This window comes from Littorina saxatilis, linkage group LG8 (genome assembly GCF_037325665.1).
Source record: "Littorina saxatilis isolate snail1 linkage group LG8, US_GU_Lsax_2.0, whole genome shotgun sequence".
NCBI lineage: Eukaryota > Metazoa > Mollusca > Gastropoda > Littorinimorpha > Littorinidae > Littorina > Littorina saxatilis.
Genome location: NC_090252.1, coordinates 54,493,346 through 54,519,570, shown reverse-complemented (window position 1 = coordinate 54,519,570; position 26,225 = coordinate 54,493,346). Strand labels below are relative to the sequence as shown.

At 42.2% G+C, this 26,225-nt stretch overlaps 1 protein-coding gene across 1 annotated transcript in view; it reads left to right on the top strand.

Moving 5' to 3' along the window:
- The window catches only part of LOC138973860 (uncharacterized), a 60,268-nt gene that overhangs the window by 19,924 nt on the left and 14,119 nt on the right, over positions 1-26,225 (top strand). The window contains exons 2-4 of the mRNA XM_070346566.1: positions 11,699-11,981; positions 20,644-20,769; positions 21,761-21,779. Of these exons, the coding sequence (XP_070202667.1) occupies positions 11,699-11,981; positions 20,644-20,769; positions 21,761-21,779 (428 nt within the window). The remainder of the gene's footprint in view (positions 1-11,698; positions 11,982-20,643; positions 20,770-21,760; positions 21,780-26,225) is intronic.

The following is a 26,225-nucleotide window of genomic DNA, read 5'->3' as shown; positions in this document are numbered from 1 at the left end:
GAATACAAAGCAAACTATCATACCAAAAAAGTCTAACGACAACGTTCCTGCGTTAATCAAAGTCACAAACAAGATATTTACTCATCCACTTTCCCTCAATAACGTTACAAGAAATAAGCCCGTTTACAAAACGATCACCACAGACCGCAAGCTCTTTTACCTAAATTCTTTTAACGTAAGGCTGAAAAAGTCGGAGAAAACGTTTCACTTCGAACTTCGTTAACCACAGAAAACACAAGTTATCATTATAAACATTAGCGACTTTCTAGCGTCTACAAAACATTGCTGTACGTTCACAACACTAGAACAGTTGAACACACAATAAAGAAACACTACAACAAGTCAGACTTTCAACTCACGTTATACATGAACAACTCACAAAGTCATTACAAAATGGCGACCAAAACACAACACAAACAAGTAACAACAAAATTACCTTATGCGCTGTGTGGGTTGACCAGCAGTACCAAAAACGTGTTGCCTCTCAAACGAAGGGCACAAAACGATTCACACTTGAGAAACAACTGTCTCCAAGAACATTACGTTGACGTTAAAACATAAGAAACACTCCGTTGGTTCACTTGTTAATCTTCATACGTTTACAGATCAAAACCAAACACTTCCTAAAACCCTCAGATCGACTGACGAGACAGGAGTCAAGCAGTGGTATTTATGGAAACAAAAACCTAACATGGAATAGTTATTCAAAAGTCAAAGGTCACCGGATTGACCAACCAACAACATTCCTAAGACAGAATCGGGTGAAACTACTATTTTACAACCAATCAGTAACCGATCACGCACTCCGTGCATGCTCAAAACTTAAAACGGTATATTTACAGAAAGAAGACCAAGGAACTAGCTGACATTACAAAACTAAAAACACGTGAGTCACACGCATTCTAAAACTTGCAACGCAGATTCGCAGGGCTCACCCCAAAATCAAGACACGGAAAAGAGCACGTGAATCTCACGGTGTTCTAGAACTAAAACGACGCAGTTTGTGACGCTCCGACCAAAACCAGGTCACAACAAATGAACAAGGAGCACGTGAATCTCACGTAAAAATATTAACGCTCCACAAAACGGGTCACAACAAGGTGACACAATAAAAACACGGTTTACTTCTTTATACATCGTGCAATGGCTTGAGCAAACGTAATTACAACAAAAAGTAGGTGAATGCATGCCACATCGGCATGCACAGCTAGGGAGTGTCACTTAGAGGCTGGGTAGCTAGGGAGTGTCACTTAGAGACTGGGTATCTAGGGAGTGTAACTTAGAGGTTTGGTAGCTAGGGAGTGTCACTTAGAGGCTGGGTAGCTAGGGAGTGTCACTTCGAGGCTTGGTAGCTAGGGAGTGTCACTTAGAGGCTTGGTAGCTAGGGAGTGTCACTTAGAGGCTTGGTAGCTAGGGAGTGTCACTTAGAGGCTTGGTAGCTAGGGAGTGTCACTTGGAGCCTGGGTAGCTAGGGAGTGTCACTTAGAGGCTGGGTAGCTAGGGAGTGTCACTTGGAGGCTGGGTAGCTAGGGAGTGTCACTTAGAGGCTGGGTAGCTAGGGAGTGTCACTTGGAGGCTTGGTAGCTAGGTAGTGTCACTTAGAGGCAGGGTAGCTAAGGAGTGTCACTTGGAGGCTGGGTAGCTAGGGAGTGTCACTTGGAGGCTGGGTAGCAATGGAGTGTAACTTAGAGGTTTGGTAGCTAGGGAGTGTCACTTCGAGGCTTGGTAGCTAGGGAGTTTAACTTAGAGGTTTGGTAGCTAGGGAGTGTCACTTCGAGGCTGGGTAGCTAGGGCGTGTCACTTGGAGGCTGGGTAGCTAGGGAGTGTCACTTGGAGGCTGGGTAGCTAGGGCGTGTCACTTCTAGGCTGGGTAGTTAGGGAGTGTCACTTCGAGGCTGGGTAGCTACGGAGTGTCACTTGGAGGCTGGGTAGCTAGGGAGTGTCACTTAGAGGCTGGGTAGCTAAGGAGTGTCACTTGGAGGCTGGGTAGCTAGGGAGTGTCACTTAGAGGCTGGGTAGCTAGGGAGTGTCACTTCGAGGCTGGGTAGCTAGGGCGTGTCACTTGGAGGCTGGGTAGTTAGGGAGTGTCACTTCGAGGCTGGGTAGCTACGGAGTGTCACTTGGAGGCTGGGTAGCTAGGGAGTGTCACTTAGAGGCTGGGTAGCTAGGGAGAGTCACTTCGAGGCTGGGTAGCTAGGGAGTGTCACTTGGAGGCTGGATAGCTAGGGAGTGTCACTTAGAGGCTGGGTAGCTAGGGAGTGTCACTTGGAGGCTGGATAGCTAGGGAGTGTCACTTAGAGACTGGGTAGCTAGGGGGTGTCACTTAGAGGCTGGGTAGCTAGGGAGTGTCACTTGGAGGCTGGATACCTAGGGAGTGTCACTTGGAGGCTGGGTAGCTAGGGAGTGTCACTTAGAGGCTGGGTAGCTAGGGAGTGTCACTTCGTGGCTGGGTAGCTAGGGAGTGTCACTTAGAGGCTGGGTAGCTACGGAGTGTCACTTCGAGGCTGGGTAGCTAAGGAGTGTCACTTAGAGGCTGGGTAGCTAAGGAGTGTCACTTCGAGGCTTGGTAGCTAGGGAGTTTAACTTAGAGGCTTGGTAGCTAGGGAGTGTCACTTAGAGGCTGGGTAGCTAGGGAGTGTCACTTCAAGGCTGGGTAGCTAGGGAGTGTCACTTAGAGGCTTGGTAGCTAGGGAGTGTCACTTAGAGGCTGGGTAGCTAGGGAGTGTCATTTAGAGGCTGGGTAGCTAGGGAGTGTCACTTAGAGGCTTGGTAGCTAGGGAGTGTCACTTGGAGGCTGGGTAGCTAGGGAGTGTCACTTAGAGGCTTGGTAGCTAGGGAGTGTCACTTAGAGGCTTGGTAGCTAGGGAGTGTCACTTAGAGGCTGGGTAGCTAGGGAGTGTCACTTAGAGGCTTGGTAGCTAGGGAGTGTCACTTAGAGGCTTGGTAGCTAGGGAGTGTCACTTGGAGGCTGGGTAGCTAGGGAGTGTCATTTAGAGGCTGGGTAGCTAGGGAGTGTCATTTGGAGGCTTGGTAGCTAGGGAGTGTCACTTCGAGGCTGGGTAGCTAAGGAGTGTCACTTGGAGGCTGGGTAGCTAGGGAGTGTCACTTAGAGGCTGGGTAGCTAGGGAGTGTCACTTGGAGGCTTGGTAGCTAGGGAGTGTCACTTAGAGCGCAATAAACATGCCAGAACTTGGCCATTGGTGGCTTTTTGATGGCAATGCCAGTTGCTTAGAGGTTTGGTAGCTAGGGAGTGTCACTTCGAGGCTTGGTAGCTAGGGAGTGTCACTTAGAGGCTTGGTAGCTAGGGAGTGTCACTTAGAGGCTTGGTAGCTAGGGAGTGTCACTTGGAGGCTGGGTAGCTAGGGAGTGTCATTTAGAGGCTGGGTAGCTAGGGAGTGTCATTTGGAGGCTTGGTAGCTAGGGAGTGTCACTTGGAGGCTGGGTAGCTAGGGAGTGTCATTTAGAGGCTGGGTAGCTAGGGAGTGTCATTTGGAGGCTTGGTAGCTAGGGAGTGTCACTTGGAGGCTGGGTAGCTAGGGAGTGTCATTTAGAGGCTGGGTAGCTAGGGAGTGTCATTTGGAGGCTTGGTAGCTAGGGAGTGTCACTTCGAGGCTGGGTAGCTAAGGAGTGTCACTTGGAGGCTGGGTAGCTAGGGAGTGTCACTTAGAGGCTGGGTAGCTAGGGAGTGTCACTTGGAGGCTTGGTAGCTAGGGAGTGTCACTTAGAGCGCAATAAACATGCCAGAACTTGGCCATTGGTGGCTTTTTGATGGCAATGCCAGTTGCCAGAACTACTGCGATCAAAGGCCCATTGATGGCCCAATGCTGGCATATTACCCGTATGCACATTGGCAAATTGATGGGCCATCACTGGCAAGCCAGCATTTTGCCAGCAAAAACCTATCATTTATTTGATGGCTTTTTGATGGCATGCCAGCATTTTGCCTAATTAAGCCAGCAATTTGCCAGCAAAAACCCATCATTTATTTGATGGCTTTTTGATGGCATGCCAGCATTTTGCCTAATTAAGCCAGCAATTTGCCAGCAAAAACCCATCATTTATTTGATGCAGGGTTCGTACAGGTCAAGGAAAACCTGGAAAGTCATGGAATTTGATTTTTAATTTTCCAGGCCTGGAAAGTCATGGAATTTCCATTCAAGTCATGGAAAGTCATGGAATTTAGCAAAAATAAGAAAGAAAAAAAAATTAACCTTCAGCACGCCAACGGCGATTTTCGTTGCCCAGCCATTCCCAGCCATTGTGGCCCGGCAAAATGCCATATTTCTGCCATTACCATTGCCAGCAAAATGCCAATAAGTAACAGTTAATATAACAATACCACTGATTCTGGTAGCATGACGGCTCTATTCATGTACACTACCTGCACAGTCTTGTTAGCCCATAGATGGTTGTTGAAAGTCTATAAATATGCTTTGTTTTGTTATTTTTACTGTGAATGTAATAATAATGACAAAAAACAGCACACCTATGGACTTTTCAACCCATGCTGGCGGCAAAACGTGCGCAAATAAAGCAAAGGTCAATGCCGTCAAGCTGTACATTAGCAATACATATGCGTAATTGTCAAATTCATCAGTAAAATGTAATTGAAATGCTAATCACATTTGTCGTGTAACTTATCTGGCAAGTAAAGGCAGTGGTTTTGACAGAATATCGTCATCAACGCAGTTATAGCGGGCACAACAGCAATACAGTAATATAGATTAAAAAACAAATGTAAAGCTTCCGAACAGCAGCAACTCATTCTCGAAGCATTACAGAAACGTACGCTTTGTTTTCATTTGTTTATTGTTTTATTGAGTCACTTGATAAAAAGTGACTCTATGTAATCGGTCAGTGTTAGTCTGTCCGGCCGGCCGTCCGGCCGGCCTTCCGGCCGGCCGGCCGGCCGTCCGTAGACACCACCTTAACGTTGGACTTTTCTCGGAAACTATCAAAGCGATCGGGCTCATATTTTGTTTAGTCGTGACCTCCAATGACCTCTACACTTTAACGATGGTTTCGTTGACCTTTGACCTTTTTCAAGGTCACAGGTCAGCGTCAAAGGAAAAATTAGACATTTTATATCTTTGACAAAGTTCATCGGATGTGATTGAAACTTTGTAGGATTATTCTTTACATCAAAGTATTTACATCTGTAGCCTTTTACGAACGTTATCAGAAAAACAAGGGAGATAACTAGCCTTTTCTGTTCGGCAACACACAACTTAACGTTGGGCTTTTCTCGGAAACTATAAAAGTGACCGGGCTCAAATTTTATGTGAACGTGACTCATTGTGTTGTGAATAGCAATTTCTTCCTGTCCATCTGATGCCTCATATAATATTCAGAACTGCGAAAGTGACTCGATCGAGCGTTTGCTCTTCTTGTTTTATTTGTACAGCGTTCCGAATTTCACACTCGAAACATGATGACCAAAGGCAGAAATGTTTCTTGTTCACTTCCCAATAAACTTCCGTAGGATTGTCTTGATTCTGTCATTTCTCTGTTCACATCCGCAACGTTGAGATAACGCTTCTTTTCTTTGTCCTGACGTCGTAAGCCTACGGTAAAAGTCTGTTTGTGAAGCAATTGAAACTCTCAAGTCCTCCTGCCGCTCACCTTCTGAAACATGAAAGCAATCGAGTTTTGTTGGTTTTAATTCATGATTCCATATCACACACACACACACACACACACACACAAATACACACACACACACACACCACACACACACTCACACAAATACACACACACACACACACCACACACACACTCACACACACACACACACACACACACACACACAAATACACACACACACACACACACCCACACACCACACACACACTCACACACACACGAGTACAGACTCATGCACGCGTGCGCACACACACACACACACACACACACACACACACACACACACCACACACACACTCACACACACACGAGTACAGACTCATGCACGCGTGCGCACACACACACAAATACACACACACACACACACACACACACACACACACACACACACACACACAAACAGTAACACTAACACATGTGCACAAAATGAACACAAACACACACACCGCGCGAGAGAGAAAGACTACAGGGAGGCATGACGTCATGATGCATTAATTGACGTCAAAGACTTTCGACCGTGACGTATTCTTCTTACGCGAGCTTTATCCATAGACTTGGAAACTACGGAATTTCTACCCGTCCAAAGCGGCCTTGGGTGGCGTTTGCTCAAAAAATGGGGGCGCCAATTTTACCCACCGTATTTTTGTTAGTATGGTCCCAATTTTTGGTGAACTTCCATCTCCAACTGTGGCCCATTTTCGGGCACAAAGAATCCTTCTTTATCGTGTATTATTCGGTATGCACATTTCTCAAATCGATTACAGTATAGCGTTCACGGGATACCTCCAGCTTCGCTGGGATTAAGTAGATGTGCAACGCCAAGGCACTGCATACACCAGCGAAAGACAAACCTACCTCTCTCTCTCTCTCTCTCTCTCTCTCTCTCTCTCTCTCTCTCTCTCTCTCTCTCTCTCTCTCTCAAACACACACACACACACACGCACACACACACACAAACACAGACACACACTCACACACACACACACACGCACACATACACTCACTCACACGCACTCACTCACTCTCTCACAAAAACTTCATACACACAAAACACACACCCATACGCACATATGGACAGACAGACATACACACCTTTACAAACAAACACACATACACGCACACACATACACGTATGCACACACACACACACACCACACACACACCACACACACACTCACGAGTACAGATTCATGAACGCGTGCGCGCACACACACACACAAATACACACACACACACACCCCACACACATTCACACACACACGAGTACAGACTCATGCACGCGTGCACACACACACAAATACACACACACACACACACACGAGTACAGACTCATGCATGCGTGCGCGCACACACACACACATACACACACACACCACACACACTCACACACACACGAGTACAGACTCATGCACGCGTGCGCACACACAAATACACACACACACACACACCACACACACACTCACCCACACACACACTCACCCACACACACACACACAAATACATACACACACACGAGTACAGACTCATGCACGCGTGCGCACACACAAATGCACACACACACACACACCACACTCACGAGTACAGACTCATGCACGCGTGCGCACACACACACAAATACACACACACACACACACACACACACACACACAGTAACACTAACACATGTGCACAAAATGAACACAAACACACACACCGCGCGAGAGAGAAAGACTACAGGGAGGCATGACGTCATGATGCATTAATTGACGTCAAAGACTTTCGACCGTGACGTATTCTTCTTACGCGAGCTTTATCCATAGACTTGGAAACTACGGAATTTCTACCTGTCCAAAGCGGCCTTGGGTGGCGTTTGCTCAAAAAATGGGGGCGCCAATTTTACCCACCGTATTTTTGTTAGTATGGTCCCAATTTTTGGTGAACTTCCATCTCCAACTGTGGCCCATTTTCGGGCACAAAGAATCCTTCTTTATCATGTATTATTCGGTATGCACATTTCTCAAATCGATTACAGTATAGGCAGGTTTCACAATCTTCAGAGTCGGGTATGTCCCTAACTTTGATATCAAATAAAATGTTTCGTTTTGTTGAGTCGTGAATTTTCACTGGTCTGTGTCGAATGTCTTCGGAATTTACATATGAAAAATAAACTTTGATCGAATTTAAGTCAAGTTTGTATTCCCCACCAGCGAAAAAGGTAGGTCGGTCGTGAGAAATGAGACAGACACGATTTCCCTTTTTAGCCACATTGCAATAGACAAAGGCACCAGTACAAAAACACACAAAGAAATCCAGTTAAAAGTACACTAGAAACCAAAGAACAGAGATAGATGAACACACTTAGTTAAAAAAACCAATGAATGTGTTTATGTTTAGTCGATACAATCGCATGTGAAGTAAACGGTCTTTTTTCTAAATGTGTCTGTCTCAAAAACGTTAATTACAAATCTGTTCAGTTGGAATGGCTGTTAAAAGGTTTGGACGTAACATGCTTTTAATAAGTAGCAATTTCCATCAAATCACGATATGAAAGGGTTTTGAAAGGCTAACTACGGCGTATTCTACTTGCGCTTGGTCATTTTGTCACTCGGGCAAGGTGTCTGTCTCATTTTTTCTCACGACCGCCCTGCAGACAAATCGTCCGCTATAACCGCCATACACAGCAAATTTTCATGATGCAACCAATTTTACACTTCCTATCCGTTGTCAGGCAGATAATCAACTGGCTGACTAAAGAATTTTTCGGCATGTGTTCATTTCAGAGCACGTTATTTACTGTCTAGTAACTCGGGCAAGGTGTCTGTCTCATTTTTTCTCACGACCGCCCTGCAGACAAAATCGTCTGCTATAACCGCCATACACAGCAAATTGTCATGATTCAACCAATTTTACACTTCCTATCCGTTGTCAGGCAGATGATCAACTGGCTGACTAAAGAATTTTTCGGCATGTGTTTATTTCAGAGCACGTTATTTACTGTCTAGTCACTCGGGCAAGGTGTCTGTCTCATTTTTTCTCACGACCGTCCTGAAGACAAATCGTCTGCTATGACCGCCATACACAGCAAATTGCCATGATGCGACCAATTTTATACTTCCTATCCGTTGTCAGGCAGATGATCAACTGGCTGACTAAAGAATTTTTCGGCATGTGTTTATTTCAGAGCACGTTATTTACTGTCTGTCTCTGAAAACCTTGAATTCTCACGACCGCCCGGCACTTTGACGGTCATTTCTTACCAAATGTTAAGCAGATTCATTTGTAAAATAACAACATTCAGTGACTGTGTCTGATCAACGCCAGTGGTTTTTTTCAATCCTTGAATGCACTGCATTGTGAATGTTGTGGTCAAGTGAGAGTTTTATAGACATTGCCGTACGTTTTTCAACACTTTGATGACGTCAGACAGCAGATTGAAAACGTTCCAACTTGGAAAGAGAGCCAGTCACGATCATATAATCGTAGGGAATAAATAGTTGCTTTGTGCATTAACTTTCAAGTGCTTTTAAAAGTTTGATTTTTGTCATTGTTATTGTTCTATATGTGCGTGCGTACGTGCGTGCGCGCCTGTCAGTGTGGAAGAGTGTAGCCTGGTAAGTGTATCCAATTCCGACCGACTTCGGGGATACCTAAATCCGACCGATTTTCCAAGTCACTAATGATGAGGTTCACACGTCATCCCAACAGAAAGAATGCCATTCATACAAGGGCCATTCATGAACGGTTGATGACGCGACGTCACGAACCAATCGTTTCGTCACGAGAGTTAATTGCGTCATCTGCACCGCGGCGCGAAATGTGCCTTCGCCATACGTTTCTTGCAAAGGGGGAGATAATTTGATGAACAGAGTTGTGTTTCTTTTACATGGATGTTAATAAGTGTTTTTGGAAGAATAATGTTATGGTTCTGACTAAATCTCATTGTACTTTTTAATCGAAAAGGGGAAAATCTTATCGGTCGTGATTAGATACCCAGTTTTTGAGAGAGTATTTAAATCCGACAACAACGCAGATAATACAAAACGCTGCACAAAATCCCAGTAAAACCATTCATTGTTTACGTTTATGACTTGAAAAAAGCATATGAACAAGGAAACATATCAGATGATGTATTATCTAGCTGTGTGTGTGTGTGTGTGTGTGTGTGAGCGTGCGGCCGAGCGTTGCGCGCACGTGTTCGTTTGTGTGTGTGTGTGTGTGTGCGTGCGTGCGTGCGTGTGTGTGTGTGTGTGTGTGTGTAAGCGTGCGCGCGAGCGTTGTGCGCACGTGTTCGTTTGTGTTAGCGTATGTGTGTGGTGTGTGTGTGTGTGTGTGTGTGTGTGTGAGTGTTGATGCGTGAGTGTTGATGCGTGCGTACTTGCATGTGTGCGTGCGAGAGGGGTTGGTTTTTTTTTATGTGTGCAGAGTAGTTGTTGTAGAAAATGCAAGACAGTAAGGTTCAGTCTGTAGTGGATATACTGGGACAGCGTCCATGTACTATGCCACAGTTCAGTCTGTAGTGGATATACTGGGACAGCGTCCATGTACTATGCCACAGTTCAGTCTGTAGTGGATATACTGGGACTGCGTCCAGGTACTATGCCACAGTTCAGTCAGTAGTGGATATACTAGGACTGCGTTAAGGTACTCTGCCACAGTCTTTGATGACGTCATTTCCGTTTTTGTGATAGTTGAGGCGGACCTGTTAAGTAATTTTTGATTAAGTCGGGACTTTGATATTGCATTTGAGCCAGGTAGCTTGAAAATAAGTGAATTAGTTCGCTCATTAAAATTGTCATCAAAAACGAATATTTCATTACAGATTCAAACACTACTGCATTGTACTTCTTATCTTCTCCTGATATACATATGTTATGTTTACTTTAAAAACGCGTTCAGAATTAAAGAAAACAGGTTGAGTATGCTTCGCGGAGATGAGTGTGATCCGTGACGGTTTTCGGGTATGGTTAGCCGAGACTATCTGAATTTAGTCTCGCCGATCGGACTTTTTTTTGTTTTTAGTTTATCCTTCAATTTGATGCCTATAGATTGACTACATGTTTTTATATCGCTTTACGCGACTTGTTTTAAATTTCGTCAAGTTATGAAATGTATTATAAAATTTGGTACATAACATTCTAAAAATTGCAAATAACAATAACACTTTTGATTACAGATTCAAAAGTTATTGCATTGTATCCTTTGGATTTCCTGGATCCCAATGTATAAACAGATATATATGTCATGCTTAGTGTGAAAATCTGCTCAAATGAGAAAAATCGCCCGTTTTGTTCATATGCTTCGCGGAGGCAACCCGTCTCGGTCTTCTGGTTTCGGCTAGCCAAATCTCACTAGCATTGTTAATGACTCGTCCCTGATTCCAATGTTGATCTTTTAGTTTCAAACCAATTTAATGTTTTATTATCACTTCACATGACTTGCTCTGTATATTTTTTTTCGCTGTCATGATGTCACCATTTAGAGGGTAGGGTTACATTTTCAGGTATTTATTCCCCAAGAATATGCAAAAAAAATTCCAAACTCGTTTTTTTCTATTGGTCAATGATTCTACTTTTTTTTTACAGTGAGAAATGGAGTGCAATTAACATTGTTACTTTTGAAGGTATGCTCATGACGTGCATCACAGCGAAATAGCAGTTCAGAAGAACGGAATTCCCATAATTAGTCCTTATTTGCTGCTTTTTTCACTGAGCTCGGAAATGATATTTTGCTTGCATTGTTATTGCTTAATTTATTAAAGCCTCTGGACAATATTCTTTGAATAAATCGTTACCCAATTCTGTTTACGTCTATCCCTTTGTTTGATAGAGTACTGTAACAAGCTATCACATTATGTCGACAAGAATGCGTCTCCATACAAGTTTTTGTCTTGATTCCATCCAGGAGGATGTCAGGCTTTAATAAAAACACTATTTCAAAGATCTCTGTCAAGATTGATTTTGTTGAAAAAAAAGGAAGTCTGTGATTGAAGATTGTGAAACCTGCCTATAGCGTTCACGGGATACCTCCAGCTTCGCTGGGATTAACAAGAAGTTTTAATGTGTGTGTCCTGTTAAAGGTGGAATGGGAATGGTCGAAGAGGGACGAAGGGGAGACGGACTTCAGCGCCCTGGAGGCGGCCATGGTCAAGACAATTACAGTCAAGGCACCCGTCAAGACCAGGTGTGGGGGGTACAACAGCACCAGTGGTCTGCCCCTCTCTGTTGGGCCCCAGGATAACCATCGCACCTATCGCTGCGCCTACAAGAACAAGAAGAACGGAGAAAAAGCTGAGTTTGACTACAAGCTGTCCAAGACCTACGTGCTCGGCGTCGTCAAGTCGCTTGACCCGGGTGAAAAGAGTAAGGGTGCTTAAATTAAAGATAGTACACCTCTACAGGGATGGCCGAATCTCAAAATGTTAACTCGCCAACCGGGCGAGTAACTTAAAAAAATGTATTAGCCCACCAGAAATGTCGCTGGCCCGGTACACACCACAGTTGCTGCATCGTCCATGTTTATTTGGCTTTGAAACTCGATGGTACAACCAAAAGTGTTGCATTGGATCAGAATTTTCACTGGCCAGCCGGGCGAGTTGCCAGGCGGTATCTACTATCCCGGCGGTTGTCTTACTCGCCCCCTGGCGATCGGGCGGACGATTTGGCCATCCCTGCTCTAGTAGTAGACGTAGATAGAAGTATAGTAAACGTTTATTTTATAGTATTTTATTTTGTTCTTTATTTATTTATGTATTTATTTTTTACGACGGACGATGGTTCTTGGCTGAAGGGACGATATAACAAGTCGCGTAAGGCGAAATTACTACATTTAGTCAAGCTGTGGAACTCACAGAATGAAACTGAACGTAGTCCGCCGCTAGTGCAAAAGGCAGTGAAAGTGACGAGCCTGTTTGGCGCGGTAGCGGTTGCGCTGTGCTTCATAGCACGCTTTACTGTACCTCTCTTCGTTTTAACTTTCTGAGCGTGTTTTTAATCCAAACATATCATATCTATATGTTTTTGGAATCAGGAACCGACAAGGAATAAGATGTAAGTGTTTTTAAATTGATTTCCAAAATTTAATTTTGATCATAATTTTTAATTTTTTTTTAATTTTCAGAGCTTGTTTTTAATACAAATATAACATATTTATATGTTTTTGGAATCAGAAAATGATGAAGAATAAGATGAACGTAAATTTGGATCGTTTTATAATTTTTTTATTTTTTTTTTACAATATTCAGATTTTTAATGACCAAAGTCATTAATTAATTTTTAAGCCACCAAGCTGAAATGCAATACCGAAATCCGGCCTTCGTCGAAGATTGCTTGGCCAAAATTTCAATCAATTTGATTGAAAAATGAGGGTGTGACAGTGCCGCCTCAACTTTTACAAAAAGCCGATATCACGTCATCAAAGACACTTATCGAAAAAAAGAAAAAATATGTCCGGGGATATCATTCCCAGGAACTCTCATGTCAAATTTCATAAAGATCGGTCCAGTAGTTTAGTCTGAATCGCTCTACAGAGACACACACACACACACACACACACACACACACACACACACACACACACACACACACACACACACACACACACCACAACCCTCGTCTCGATTCCCCCTCTATGTTAAAACATTTAGTCAAAACTTGACTAAATGTAAGCAAGTCGCGTAAGGCGAAAATACAACATTTAGTCAAGTAGCTGTCGAACTCACAGAATGAAACTGAACGCAATGCAACGCAGCAAGACCGTATACTCGTAGCATCGTCAGTCCACCGCTCACGGCATAGGCAGTGAAATTGACAAGAAGAGCGGGGTAGTAGTTGCGCTGGGAAGGATAGCACGCTTTTCTGTACCTCTCTTCGTTTTAACTTTCTGAGCGTGTTTTTAATCCAAACATATCATATCTATATGTTTTTGGAATCAGGAACCGACAAGGAATAAGATGAAAGTGTTTTTAAATTGATTTGGAAAATTTAATTTTGATAATAATTTTTGTATATTTAATTTTCAGAGCTTGTTTTTAATCCGAATATAACATATCTATATGTTTTTGGAATCAGCAAATGATGGAGAATAAGATAAACGTAAATTTGGATCGTTTTATAAATTTTTATTTTTTTTTACAATTTTCAGATTTTTGAGTCACTTGAGAAAAAGTGACTCTATGTAATCGGTCAGTGTTAGTCTGTCCGGCCGGCCGTCCGGCCGGCCGGCCGTAGACACCACCTTAACGTTGGACTTTTCTCGGAAACTATCAAAGCGATCGGGCTCATATTTTGTTTAGTCGTGACCTCCAATGACCTCTACACTTTAACGATGGTTTCGTTGACCTTTGACCTTTTTCAATGTCACAGGTCAGCGTCAAAGGAAAAATTAGACATTTTATATCTTTGACAAAGTTCATCGGATGTGATTGAAACTTTGTAGGATTATTCTTTACATCAAAGTATTTACATCTGTAGCCTTTTACGAACGTTATCAGAAAAACAAGGGAGATAACTAGCCTTTTCTGTTCGGCAACACACAACTTAACGTTGGGCTTTTCTCGGAAACTATAAAAGTGACCGGGCTCAAATTTTATGTGAACGTGACTCATTGTGTTGTGAATAGCAATTTCTTCCTGTCCATCTGATGCCTCATATAATATTCAGAACTGCGAAAGTGACTCGATCGAGCGTTTGCTCTTCTTGTTAATGACCAAAGTCATTAATTAATTTTTAAGCCACCACGCTGAAATGCAATACCGACGTCCGGGCTTCGTCGAACATTACCCGACCAAAATTTCAACCAATTTAGTTGAAAAATGAGGGCGTGACAGTGCCGCCTCAACTTTCACGAAAAGCCGCATATGACGTCATCAAAGACATTTATCCAAAAAATGAAAAAAACGTTCGGGGATTTCATACCCAGGAACTCTCATGTCAAATTTCATAAAGATCGGTCCAGTAGTTTAGTCTGAATCGCTCTACACACACACACACACACACACAGACACACACACACACACACACACACACACACACGCACATACACCACGACCCTCGTCTCGATTCCCCATCTACGTTAAAACATTTCGTCAAAACTTGACTAAATGTAAAAAGAATCTACCCCAACCGTTACAAAATTTGAACAAAGAAAAGGAAGGTAAAACTTACGAAATACTACAAAGATGTCAGCTTTGTAAAAGAAGTGCATGCGTTTTGCCCGACTGCCAAAGCCACATGATGTCCCTGATATTACAGCTAGAGAATTGAGGGAAGCATTCTCGTGTGTGTGTGTGCGTGTGTGTGTGTGTGTGTGTGTGCGAATGCACGCGAGTGTGTGTGCGGCGCGCGTGTGAAGGTCTGTTTGTAAATTAGTGCATGCGCTTGCATACGCCCATTAATTATGGAACGCCGTTTGGCTCATAACTATTACAGCTGTAATTTAAAATAAATACACCTGTATTTAATGATAAATACAGCTGTATTTAATAATAAATACACCTGTATTTAAAAATAATTACACCTGTATTTAAAAATAAATACACCTGTATATAATGATAAATACACCTGTAATTATTTTTAAATACACCTGTAATTAATTTTAAATACACCTGTATTTTATGATAAATTCACCTGTATTTGATAATAAATACACCTGTATTTAATAATAAATACACCTGTAATTATTTTTAAATACACCTGTAATTAATTTTAAATACACCTGTATTTAATAATAAATACACCTGTATTTAATAGATACAGCAGTAACAAATTAAAACTTGAATCGGAAAATGTACAACTTGCAAAGCGAAAATGTCAACCATGGGACATCATCTATACGAAAGAGTTGTCTCCCTTGTCCGGTCACACGGATAATTCTTTCTTTGACCCATGTAAACGAAATGCATTCGTACAGTTCATCGGAGTTCATTCCGTAACTTCAAAGGGATCTAAAATGACTTGTTGTGATTCCAAGTACCGTAAAATCCCTAGCAAACGCCCAGTATCTAGCAAACGCCCACCCCTCACTTTTAGCCAAAAGTTGTGCAGAGGGGTCACTACCTAGTAAACGCCCACCCCGGTTTTTTGACTCACATGCGAAGCAAAAGTGAGTCTATGTACTCACCCGAGTCGTCCGTCCGTCCGGAAAACTTTAACGTTGGATATTTCTTGGACACTATTCAGTCTATCAGTACCAAATTTGGCAAGATGGTGTATGATGACAAGGCCCCAAAAAACATACATAGCATCTTGACCTTGCTTCAAGGTCAAGGTCGCAGGGGCCATAAATGTTGTCTAAAAAACAGCTATTTTTCACATTTTTCCCATTTTCTCTGAAGTTTTTGAGATTCAATACCTCACCTACATATGATATATAGGGCAAAGTAAGCCCCATCTTTTGATACCAGTTTGGTTTACCTTGCTTCAAGGTCAAGGTCACAGGAGCTCTTCAAAGTTGGATTGTATACATATTTTGAAGTGACCTTGACCCTGAACTATGGAAGATAACTGTTTCAAACTTAAAAATTATGTGGGGCACATGTTATGCTTTCATCATGAGACACATTTGGTCACATATGATCAAGGTCAAGGTCACTTTGACCCTTACGAAATGTGACCAAAATAAGGTAGTGAACCACTAAAAGTGACCATATCTCATGGTAGAAAGAGCCAATAAGCACCATTGTACTTCCTATGACTTGAATTAACAGCTTTGTGTTGCATGACCTTGGATGACCTTGACCTTGATGTATTTTGGTAGGAAAAATGTGTAAAGCAGTTCTTAGTGTATGATGTCATTGCTATGTAAAGGTCAAGGTCAAGCATGTGAGTCGTATGGGCTTTGCCCTTCTTGTTGTTTTTGGCTCACCTAAGTGTAGCCTATGCGATGCTAACTTTTGTCTGTCTGTGCGTGCGTGCGTGCGTGCGTGCGTGCGTGCGTGCGTGCGTGCGTGCGTGTATGATAGAAACTTTAACATTTGACTGAACACCGAAATACTAATTGTACCGGGTTATTATCCAAGCAACAGCTTCAAAGTATTGAAGCAATGATCAACATTTCGTCGGCACGTATGTAGATAAAGTGTGTATCCAAAGAAAACGGGTGGTGGTGGGTTTGGGGGGGGGGGGGGGGGGTAAAAACAGGAGACTGGTTTGTGTTGTGTGTGGTATGTAGACCAGGTCAGGGGTCAAGGTTAGGTCAGATCGCGTGAAGGATTGTGGTATAGATTCACTTCTCAGTTCTAACCGAGCTGCATTCGCCGATTCGGGGAAGACGATTTCACATTGTTCGGTTTCGTAGCGGCTCCAGAAAAACTACATAAAGAAGATGCCAAAGGAGATTTCATACAGGTTGATCTGCACAGCGTGTTTTCAGTGTCTGCGCGAGGAAGCACTGTCGAAAGCGCAGTGTCGATCTCAGTGGCAGTCGTGTCCCCGTAAGTAGGCTACAGACAGACAGATCTAGATCTAGCGTCTCCCACTCTTGCACCGTGTCTATGCTTACTGTGTGTGTGTATGTGTGACGGAGTGATTGAGTTTGTGTTACTGTTTGTCGATTTCTTACGGGAGCCTTGAAGGCTTCGACGGTCGGCCTCCTTTATCTACGATATGTTCACATTCATAATGATTGTGTGTGTACATATGTGCGTGCGAACACCGACGTAACGTTCAACCATGCCGAAGCACACATCCTATACAGTGACATACAAACTGAAAGCCCTGAGATATCTTGAAAACGACGTTAAACACCAAATAAAGAAAGTAAGAAATCTTGAAAACGAAGCTGCAGGCTATGTTTCGGTATATGCCCGCGAGTTTTCTGTTGACAAAAAAAGAATGAGAGAGTGGAGGGAACACAGAGACATAACAAACCAGCAATACGGGAAAGAAAAGGAAAAACGAAAGTTGTCTGAAGGACCGCCAGTTAGATCTCAAGAAGTTGACCAAGGTGTGATGAAATACTTGGAAGCTCACATGAACCGAAAGTTCAAGCTGGCGCCATCACCAACCTGTGCCTGCGGTCAAGAGGACCAAACAGCGGAACACATCTTACAGCGATGTCCCTTACTAGATGAGGAACGAAAAGAAGTGTGGCCGTCACCAACTCCCTTGCAGACCAAACTATACGGCAGTCGACAGGAGTTGGAGAAAACGACAACATTTATCACCAGTGCTGGACTGATTGTGTAACCTCTGCGAACGCCAAGAAGAAGAAGAAGAAATACTTGGAAGAGGGTTTCTAAACAAGAGAAGAAACTGAATTGTGCTGAACTTATTCTAAGAATGAGAAGAATCAAGGTCACGTGTGTTCTTCTTTTTTTTTCTTTTTTCATATCATATTTTTATAATATATTTGTTTAAACAAGCGGTGTGTTTATTTTTCATTAGAATTGCATAAATCACATGGTTGTATCTTTTTTTTCTCTCGTGAAAATGTAATGACACTTTATCTTGCAAAGGGGTGTATACCTTGCAAACGGCCACCCCCTACTTTTACCCGAAATCTGTGCGGCGGGGGGTGGGCGTTTACTAGGGATTTTACGGTAGAGGTTCTACAAATTTGGAGACTTAAATGCCTCTGAATTATGAGCTATGAATTTAACACGCTAAAGTTCAAGATTACCAGCTATGAATTTAACACGCTAAAGTTCAAGATTACCGATAACACGATATATCGGCTAATTCTCGCACCGAATTCCAACATTTTGCATCTTTGGTCAAAAACGCGCACAGGCCACCGTTCAAGTTCAAATTCAAGTTGATTAGATCTGGATGTGGATGCCCCACTGACTCAGTGTAGATCGTGGGGAATACGTCACAAGAACCGAATTCGTCTGATAAAACAATTAACTTACCCCCCCCCCCCCCCTGGGCAACAGCGTTAAACTGCACCCGCTAACCTTCCAAAACATCAGGGACATTTGCCGCCCCCGCCCCCGCCATCTTAAAGGCATATGTACGCGCTCCCGTGTTTACAAAGTGTAGTTTGCCCATAATCGATGTCAAACGCACCATAAGACCATATAATGACGATATGTCACCATGCGCGGACCATAATACATGCATTACAGCTTGTTCTAGCCTCTGAAAAAGTGAGGATGTCAACAAAGCCGCGGTGTTAGCTCCCTTGCATCAACGTTACATGTGTTGCCAAATCTATAAATAGGACGATCCAGATCAAAATGAAAATTAACATATCTCAACATTGAAGGGGTCCTAGACCACAATATTTTGCAGGGAACTTAATTTAGCATGTCTCCAGCTGTTGGTAAAGCAATTAGCGTGTATAGTCATCGAGTACATATGCCTTTAAGCTGTTCTGTCAAAAGGCGGCAAAGCGAGGCGATGAAGACGCTTATAAGCTTAGTGTTTTTCATGTGGATTCCCAGTCCAAGTTTTTAAGTCGCTTAACCACGTGACTAATAACTGATTAATACAGGTGTATTTATTATTAAATACAGGTGTATTTATTATTAAATACAGGTGTATTTATTATTAAATACAGGTTTGTTTGTTTGTTTGCTTAACGCCCAGCCGACCACGAAGGGACATATCAGGGCGGTGCTGCTTTGACATAATTATGATATAACGTGCGCCACACACAAGACAGAAGTCGCAGCACAGGCTTCACGTCTCACCCAGTCACATTATTCTGACACCGGACCAACCAGTCCTAGCACTAACCCCATAATGCCAGACGCCAGGCGGAGCAGCCACTAGATTGCCAATTCTAAAGTCTTAGGTATGACCCGGCCGGGGTTCGAACCCACGACCTCCCGATCACGGGGCGGACGCCTTACCACTAGGCCAACCGTGCCGGTCCTTGTGACACTTTCACACACATTCAGGGATCCGAACCATCAGAGTCGACAAAGATGAAGCGAACTTTATTCCAACATAGAGACATGTATATGGAGTCGTGGTCTCCCTGTTGAATCCGAGATCAAATCTACCCCACCTTCCGGGCCCATCCTTATAAACCCCCAAAAGTAGTTCCCACGCTATCTCTATAATATTCGTACTCTTGCCTTTCAACCCAACTACTAAAACACTGCATTTCTCAATACAACACATGCTTTGGAACTATTTTCTCGGCATCCTGAACTCCGAATGCCCCTCCCAGGGATTTAACGTACTTGCTTACCCTGATATCTACTCTCAGCTGGCACCATGGATGGCTCACCTAACACAGAGGGATACCAGCTCGGTCTCGACCCTCTCACATAAATCACTTGTCATGCAGGCCAACACCCCGCTAAGTAGTACTTTGTGACCTACACCTTTCTATTCCAGCGTCTTATCTTTGCTTCACTCTTTGACCAAATAATAAAGAACATGGACACAGACGTCTAGTGGCAAACAGCTATGTAACATCCTCAAATACAGGTGTATTTATTTTTAAATACAGGTGTATTTATTATTAATTACACCTGTATTTTATAATAAATCCACCTGTATTTAATAAAAAAAATCCACCTGTATTTAATAATAAATACACCTGTATTCAAAAAAAAAGTCCACCTGTAATTTAAAAAAAATACACCTGTAATTCATAAATACACATGTAATTAAAAAAAATACACCTGTAATTAATAATGTATACTTATTGTATACGTTTAAGAAATAAATACAGGTGTATTTATTATTAAATACAGGTGTATTTATTTTAAATTACAGCTGTAATAGTTATGAGCCAAACGGCTTTCCATAATTAATCCATGTGTGCGGGGCGAAAAGCATACGTGCGTTTATCCACGCCTCTGCCTTTTCCTTACGCTCGTGCGTCTATCATCCATGCGTCTATCCATGCGTCTATCCATGCGTCTATCCATGCGTCGATCTGTGCATCTATCCTTGCGTCTGCCGATGTGTGTGTCCGTTTGTAAATGTGTGCATGCGTTTGCATACGCCCATCTATCCATGTGTGCAGGTACATGCGTTTTCCTTAGGCGCTTGCGTTTAACACCCTATGTCTATCCATGCGTCTGTCTATGCGTCTATCCATGCGTGCGCCTGTGTGTGTGTTCAGCTGAGGCCAAGGTGGTGTACTCTCAAGCCTCCCTTTTTGGAATGATCGCTGGCCTCCTCAGCTTCTTCTGCGTCAGCTTCCTCGGCGCTTTCTACGTCTACAGGAAGAACCGAGGCGGCAAGAAGTGTCAGTATTCAAAACACTCACGCACGCACACACAGACACAGACACACACACACACATACACACACGCACACACACACACACACACACACACACACACACACAGAAAGACACTGTGTTGACACTTTTACTAAGGCCTTTAAAATTGTGTGTCATTATGGTACCCAGAGGTTATCTCTTTTTAAATACAGAGACTAAACCTTTTTACCGTGAAGGAAACAAATAGAGAAAAATTCAAGCTCAGAAACAGACGTGTGCAAACAAGCGCACGCACACACTCACACACACACACATACACACACACACACACACACACACACACACACACACACACACACGCACGCACATACACACACGCACACACACACACACACACGCACGCACACACACACACACGCACACACACAGGCACGCACATTACGGAGAGCTTTGAAAGAACGAACTAGACGCACACCTGAGCTCTTTAAATAAAATCAACAACAAAAATTGAGAAAAAAGGTTACTTATCTAACTACCCTATTGTTTACATCATTGTTATGGGTGTTTATTATAATAAGATAAGATAGCCTAAGCAGGGCTATCTTATGGGTGTTTTTTTGTGACTGAAGTAAAACGATAACTGTATTCATCTATAATTATGTATTTTAATCATTACCTTTATTTCTGTATCTATGCGTGATGCGAGGTGGTGACAAAAGAAACGCCTTTAGCTTCCTGTCACGGTGAACCGAGACATTTCAGTTTTCTTTTCAAATCAGGGGCCCGACCTACTAAGTACTATATATGAGAGGAAAGGGCTTCCAAAATGAGGCAGGGATACAGGAGCTGGCCACAGCCAGTGTCTGGGGGGGGGGGGGGGGGGGGCCTTCCCTTGCACAATCGGCCGAATTGCTGACGGCTTTTGTCAGTACTAAAGTTTGAGAAACCTTGCTTTAAATTTCCTTTCGTGTGGCTTATTTATTCATCGTATGCTTGTGTGTTTTTTCGTTTACAGATGACATCGTCACTGCTCTGTGAGTAATCTTTTTTTTTTTCTTCAAATTTTGATTTCGCAAAACGACACAAGTTATATGTCAACACTTTGTTTCTTTTTATATTTAGTCAAGTTTTGACTAAATATTTTAACATCGAGGGGGAATCGAAACGAGGGTCGTGGTGTATGTGCGTGTGTGTGTGTCTGTGTGTCTGTGTCTGTGTGTGTGTGTGTGTGTAGAGCGATTCAGACTAAACTACTGGACCGATCTTTATGAAATTTGACATGAGAGTTCCTGGGTATGAAATCCCCGAACGTTTTTTTCATTTTTTTGATAAATGTCTTTGATGACGTCATATCCGGCTTTTCGTGAAAGTTGAGGCGGCACTGTCACGCCCTCATTTTTCAACCAAGTTGGTTGAAATTTTGGTCAAGTAATCTTCGACGAAGCCCGGACTTCGGTATTGCATTTCAGCTTGGTGGCTTAAAAATTAATTAATGACTTTGGTCATTAAAAATCTGAAAATTGTAAAAAAAAATAAAAATTTATAAAACGATCCAAATTTACGTTTATCTTATTCTCCATCATTTGCTGATTCCAAAAACATATAAATATGTTATATTCGGATTAAAAACAAGCTCTGAAAATTAAATATATAAAAATTATTATCAAAATTAAATTGTCCAAATCAATTTAAAAACACTTTCATCTTATTCCTTGTCGGTTCCTGATTCCAAAAACATATAGATATGATATGTTTGGATTAAAAACACGCTGAGAAAGTTAAAACGAAGAGAGGTACAGAAAAGCGTGCTATGCAGCATAGCGTAACCACTACCCCGCTCTTCTTGTCAATTTCACTGCCTATGCCGTGAGCGGTGGACTACGAGTATAGGGTCTTGCTGCGTTGCATTGCGTTCAGTTTCATTCTGTGAGTTCGACAGCTACTTGACTAAATATTGTATTTTCGCCTTACGCGACTTGTTCTTTGTTTGACTCGCCTGAGTAATTGGTGAGTATTAGGATTCATATGTGTCCGTCTGTATAAACGGCCGTGGACAAAAAACTTAACCTTGAGGTTATCTCGTTAGTTTTTCAAGATAGACCTCTGAAACTTTGCACACTTTTAGGGTTTGATGATCTCACGAAGTGACCCCAGTTTGGTTGTCACAGCGGGGTCATGTTCGTTTCATAAAAACTTAACGTTGAGGTTATCTCGGATGTTTTTAAAGCTAGAGCTTTGATACTATGCACACTTTTAGGGTTTGATAATCTCCCGACCTGACGTAAGTTTGATTGACCCTCGTCAAGTTTTGGGGTCACAGGGGGTCATGTTCGATTCATAAAAACCTAACATTGAAATCCTTTTTTTAAGACCTACAAAACCTTGAGAAAATAAGGTCTTAAAATGGGGGTAAACTCACAGAGCCTGAGGTTATGAACAGAATATCTTAGAAAACATGGTCTTGAAAATGTCTTGTTGGGCGTCTTAACTCTTACCAGTTCACTCCCTTGACCATCCGAAGATATCTTCGGATGACTCGTTACGGAAATTCCCATTTACTTTATTCAAAGGACAAGCCCTTTTATGCACTCAAAATAACAACACAAACATTATCGTTGCATGTTGACAGATTTTTAAAACGATCAATACTTTGCTTGCTATGACCATGGTTTTCCTGATATATTTTCCGTGCGCTTGTGCTCTGTTCGCCATTGTAGCAAACCTTCGCGATTATTGGCGATTCCTTGCGTGTGTGTGTGTGTGTGTGTGTGTGTGTGTGTGTGTGTGTCCGTGTGTCTGTCTGTGTCTGTCTGTCTGTGTGTGTGCGTGTGTGTGTGTGTGTGTGTGTGTGCGTGTGTGTGTGTGTGTGTGTGTACAAGCTAACATTTCAGCACAGCGAGTTCATCTGATGAGTCTGAGGGTGATTACCTGTACTCAGATGGAGATACTGTTTCTAGTTCTGAGTCTATTTGGCACTGAAGACTTGAGCAACAAAGAACATTGGCAGCAAATAGTCACTGCTTCGAGACAGCAAGTGTTCCGTTTCTATTTTTAGATTGGCAGCACTCGCTCCCAATTCTTTCCATTATTTCCAGCAGTGATCATTTGGTGTATTTTAGTTAAAAGAGCATTGAAAGAGCACTGTTTCTTATTTAATTAAAGCGATAAAATACGTTTATTTCATCATGGTTTAAAGTTGTCATTTTCACTCAATCGTTGTTTGTCACAGTCGAGCATGCATTTGTTTACATCATGATGGCGGATTTCGTGGAATCACTGTGTCACAGTCTGTGCTTGAGTCTGTTGGTGCACACAATCCAGAGGTACCGAGTATCGAAATAAATTATGATGTATGCATTCAGCATTGCTATCTTAACTTTATAAAGAATTTGTCAAAACATAAACACTCATTTGGTGTTTGCTCTGTGCTCTTTTCAGATCGGGTAGCTACGTGAATTTAGATCTAGGGCCAGCTCCTGGAGCACCCAATTTACAAGCAGTATAAGTTTTAGATCACCTTTAGATCTAAACTGTAACAAATTAGACTACAGTCTTATGGTAAGTGCATGTGCTCCCTCAAATGGAAAAAGTTTCAACTTGTACTGGCGTGACACCAACATCGTTATCAACAGATCGTTGTTATCGTAGGGTTTATTACTTAAAATATAAACTAGGCATATGCGTATGGGTGTAGATCTGTGCGATGAGGCTGTTTGCGCTAAAATAAAATATAGTGTTAGAAAGGCATTTTATTTCCCTACTGTATGCAGCAAACAGCTGTATGTTTCATGATGTAGCGCTCTATCAGTGGACCAGAGACCAAAGGCACCCCCTAAAATCAAATTCGTTAAAGTGTAACTAAACAAGCAAAAAGGAAAAACGTCGTTCAGCAACCTTTACACTTTGATATGAAGAAGGGCCTCAAATACTGTCGAACTGCGAAAAAAAAATTTTTTTTCTCTCACTCTGACACTGTTTGACGGACATGTGAAGTGCGCGCCAGGAACGACAATCTTCTTAGTTTACCTGATTAATGCCCTTAATTTTTGGTTCTGGTACTTTCAGTTCCGGCTGTTGTCATCAATCTACCAAAATAAAAGATCAAACGGAGTTTTCGATTTTTATTTCATGGTTCAGAAAAATATTGCTTATTTTCTGAAGTCAACCGTTTTAGCGAATCTGTCTTTGATTCTTAAAAGTCATTTCAGATTTTTGAAAAATAGTTAACGGTTAGTAATTACCAATACATCGTAAACAAACATATCGATTGGTTTTGGTAAGAAGACACAAGTGCGATGAATGTGGTACCATTATTTTTGTGGTAAGTAAGGATGCATTTCTTTGCTGTAAGCACATTTACAATGCACATTTAATCTGTTTAGCAACATAAACGAAAGCATGGTACAGTGCCGCTTGTTTGTGGTCTATCTTTTCGCGGCAGATGCGTAACAATTAGGGTCTCAGTTGGAAAAAGCTGCTCGGAACCAGAGCAGATTTGGCTTGGGTTCTTTGAGTGTGAATGATCGACGAGTGGCTTGACATTTTTAACGAATCATTACTGTAGTCTACTTGAAACCATCATCTGTTTCTGAATTTGTCATCAGTTATGATTGAGCAGTCTCATAGGAATCGTCCATAAAATGTTAAACCGAAAAAGGGCAGACGATTCTGAATCACACAGGCTGGTGTACAAAATCAGATCTAAAACGATATTTTGAACTGCGACGTCTGCGTAAATGCCCTGTAACAAAATACCTTGTCCTGGTCATGTGTATACACATCAGCTTCTATTGGGAAGATCAGTATTTTATATTAATCACAAATACAAGATTAGAAATAGTTCTGAAGATCGCCTTTGATTTCAGTTTCAGCGGCAAACTAGCAGATCTGTCCAAACCGGCATCGTTTCATGGTTGAAACTTGAATAATCCCAAATAGATCTGAGTGGGGGTAAGTTTTATAGTATTTAAATTTTTTACGGCAGTTTTATTTAAAGATAGTGTAGTGGATGTCTCTGGTGAAGACTACAGTTATATGAATTTTTTTGTTGTAATATTAAAATGATTGTTCTTTATTTACACAATTGAATAATTTGTATTTATTTGTTTGCAGATGACGGCATACTGAGTGCTCCAAGAACATACGCCTGCTGGCATTTTGTGTCTTTTCTGAAGACGTCGAGGCAAGCAGAAGTCACGGTCCTGGCCACACACACACAATGACATGAACAAGAAATGATATTTTTTCATGGGCATATCCAGTATTAAAACTTTATTACCATGCAAACGCAACGATAAGAATTTAGAGAAGGTCATCGGTCACACACACACACACACACACACACACACTGGGCGGATCCGGCCTTTGTATTCTAAGTGACGATTTTGGAAAGAAGTTGGCTAATTAGTTTGCTCAGGTTGCGCCAGATCTATCAGTTGTCCTTGTTGTGATTCAAATTTTTCTTCTTAATATATTTACCT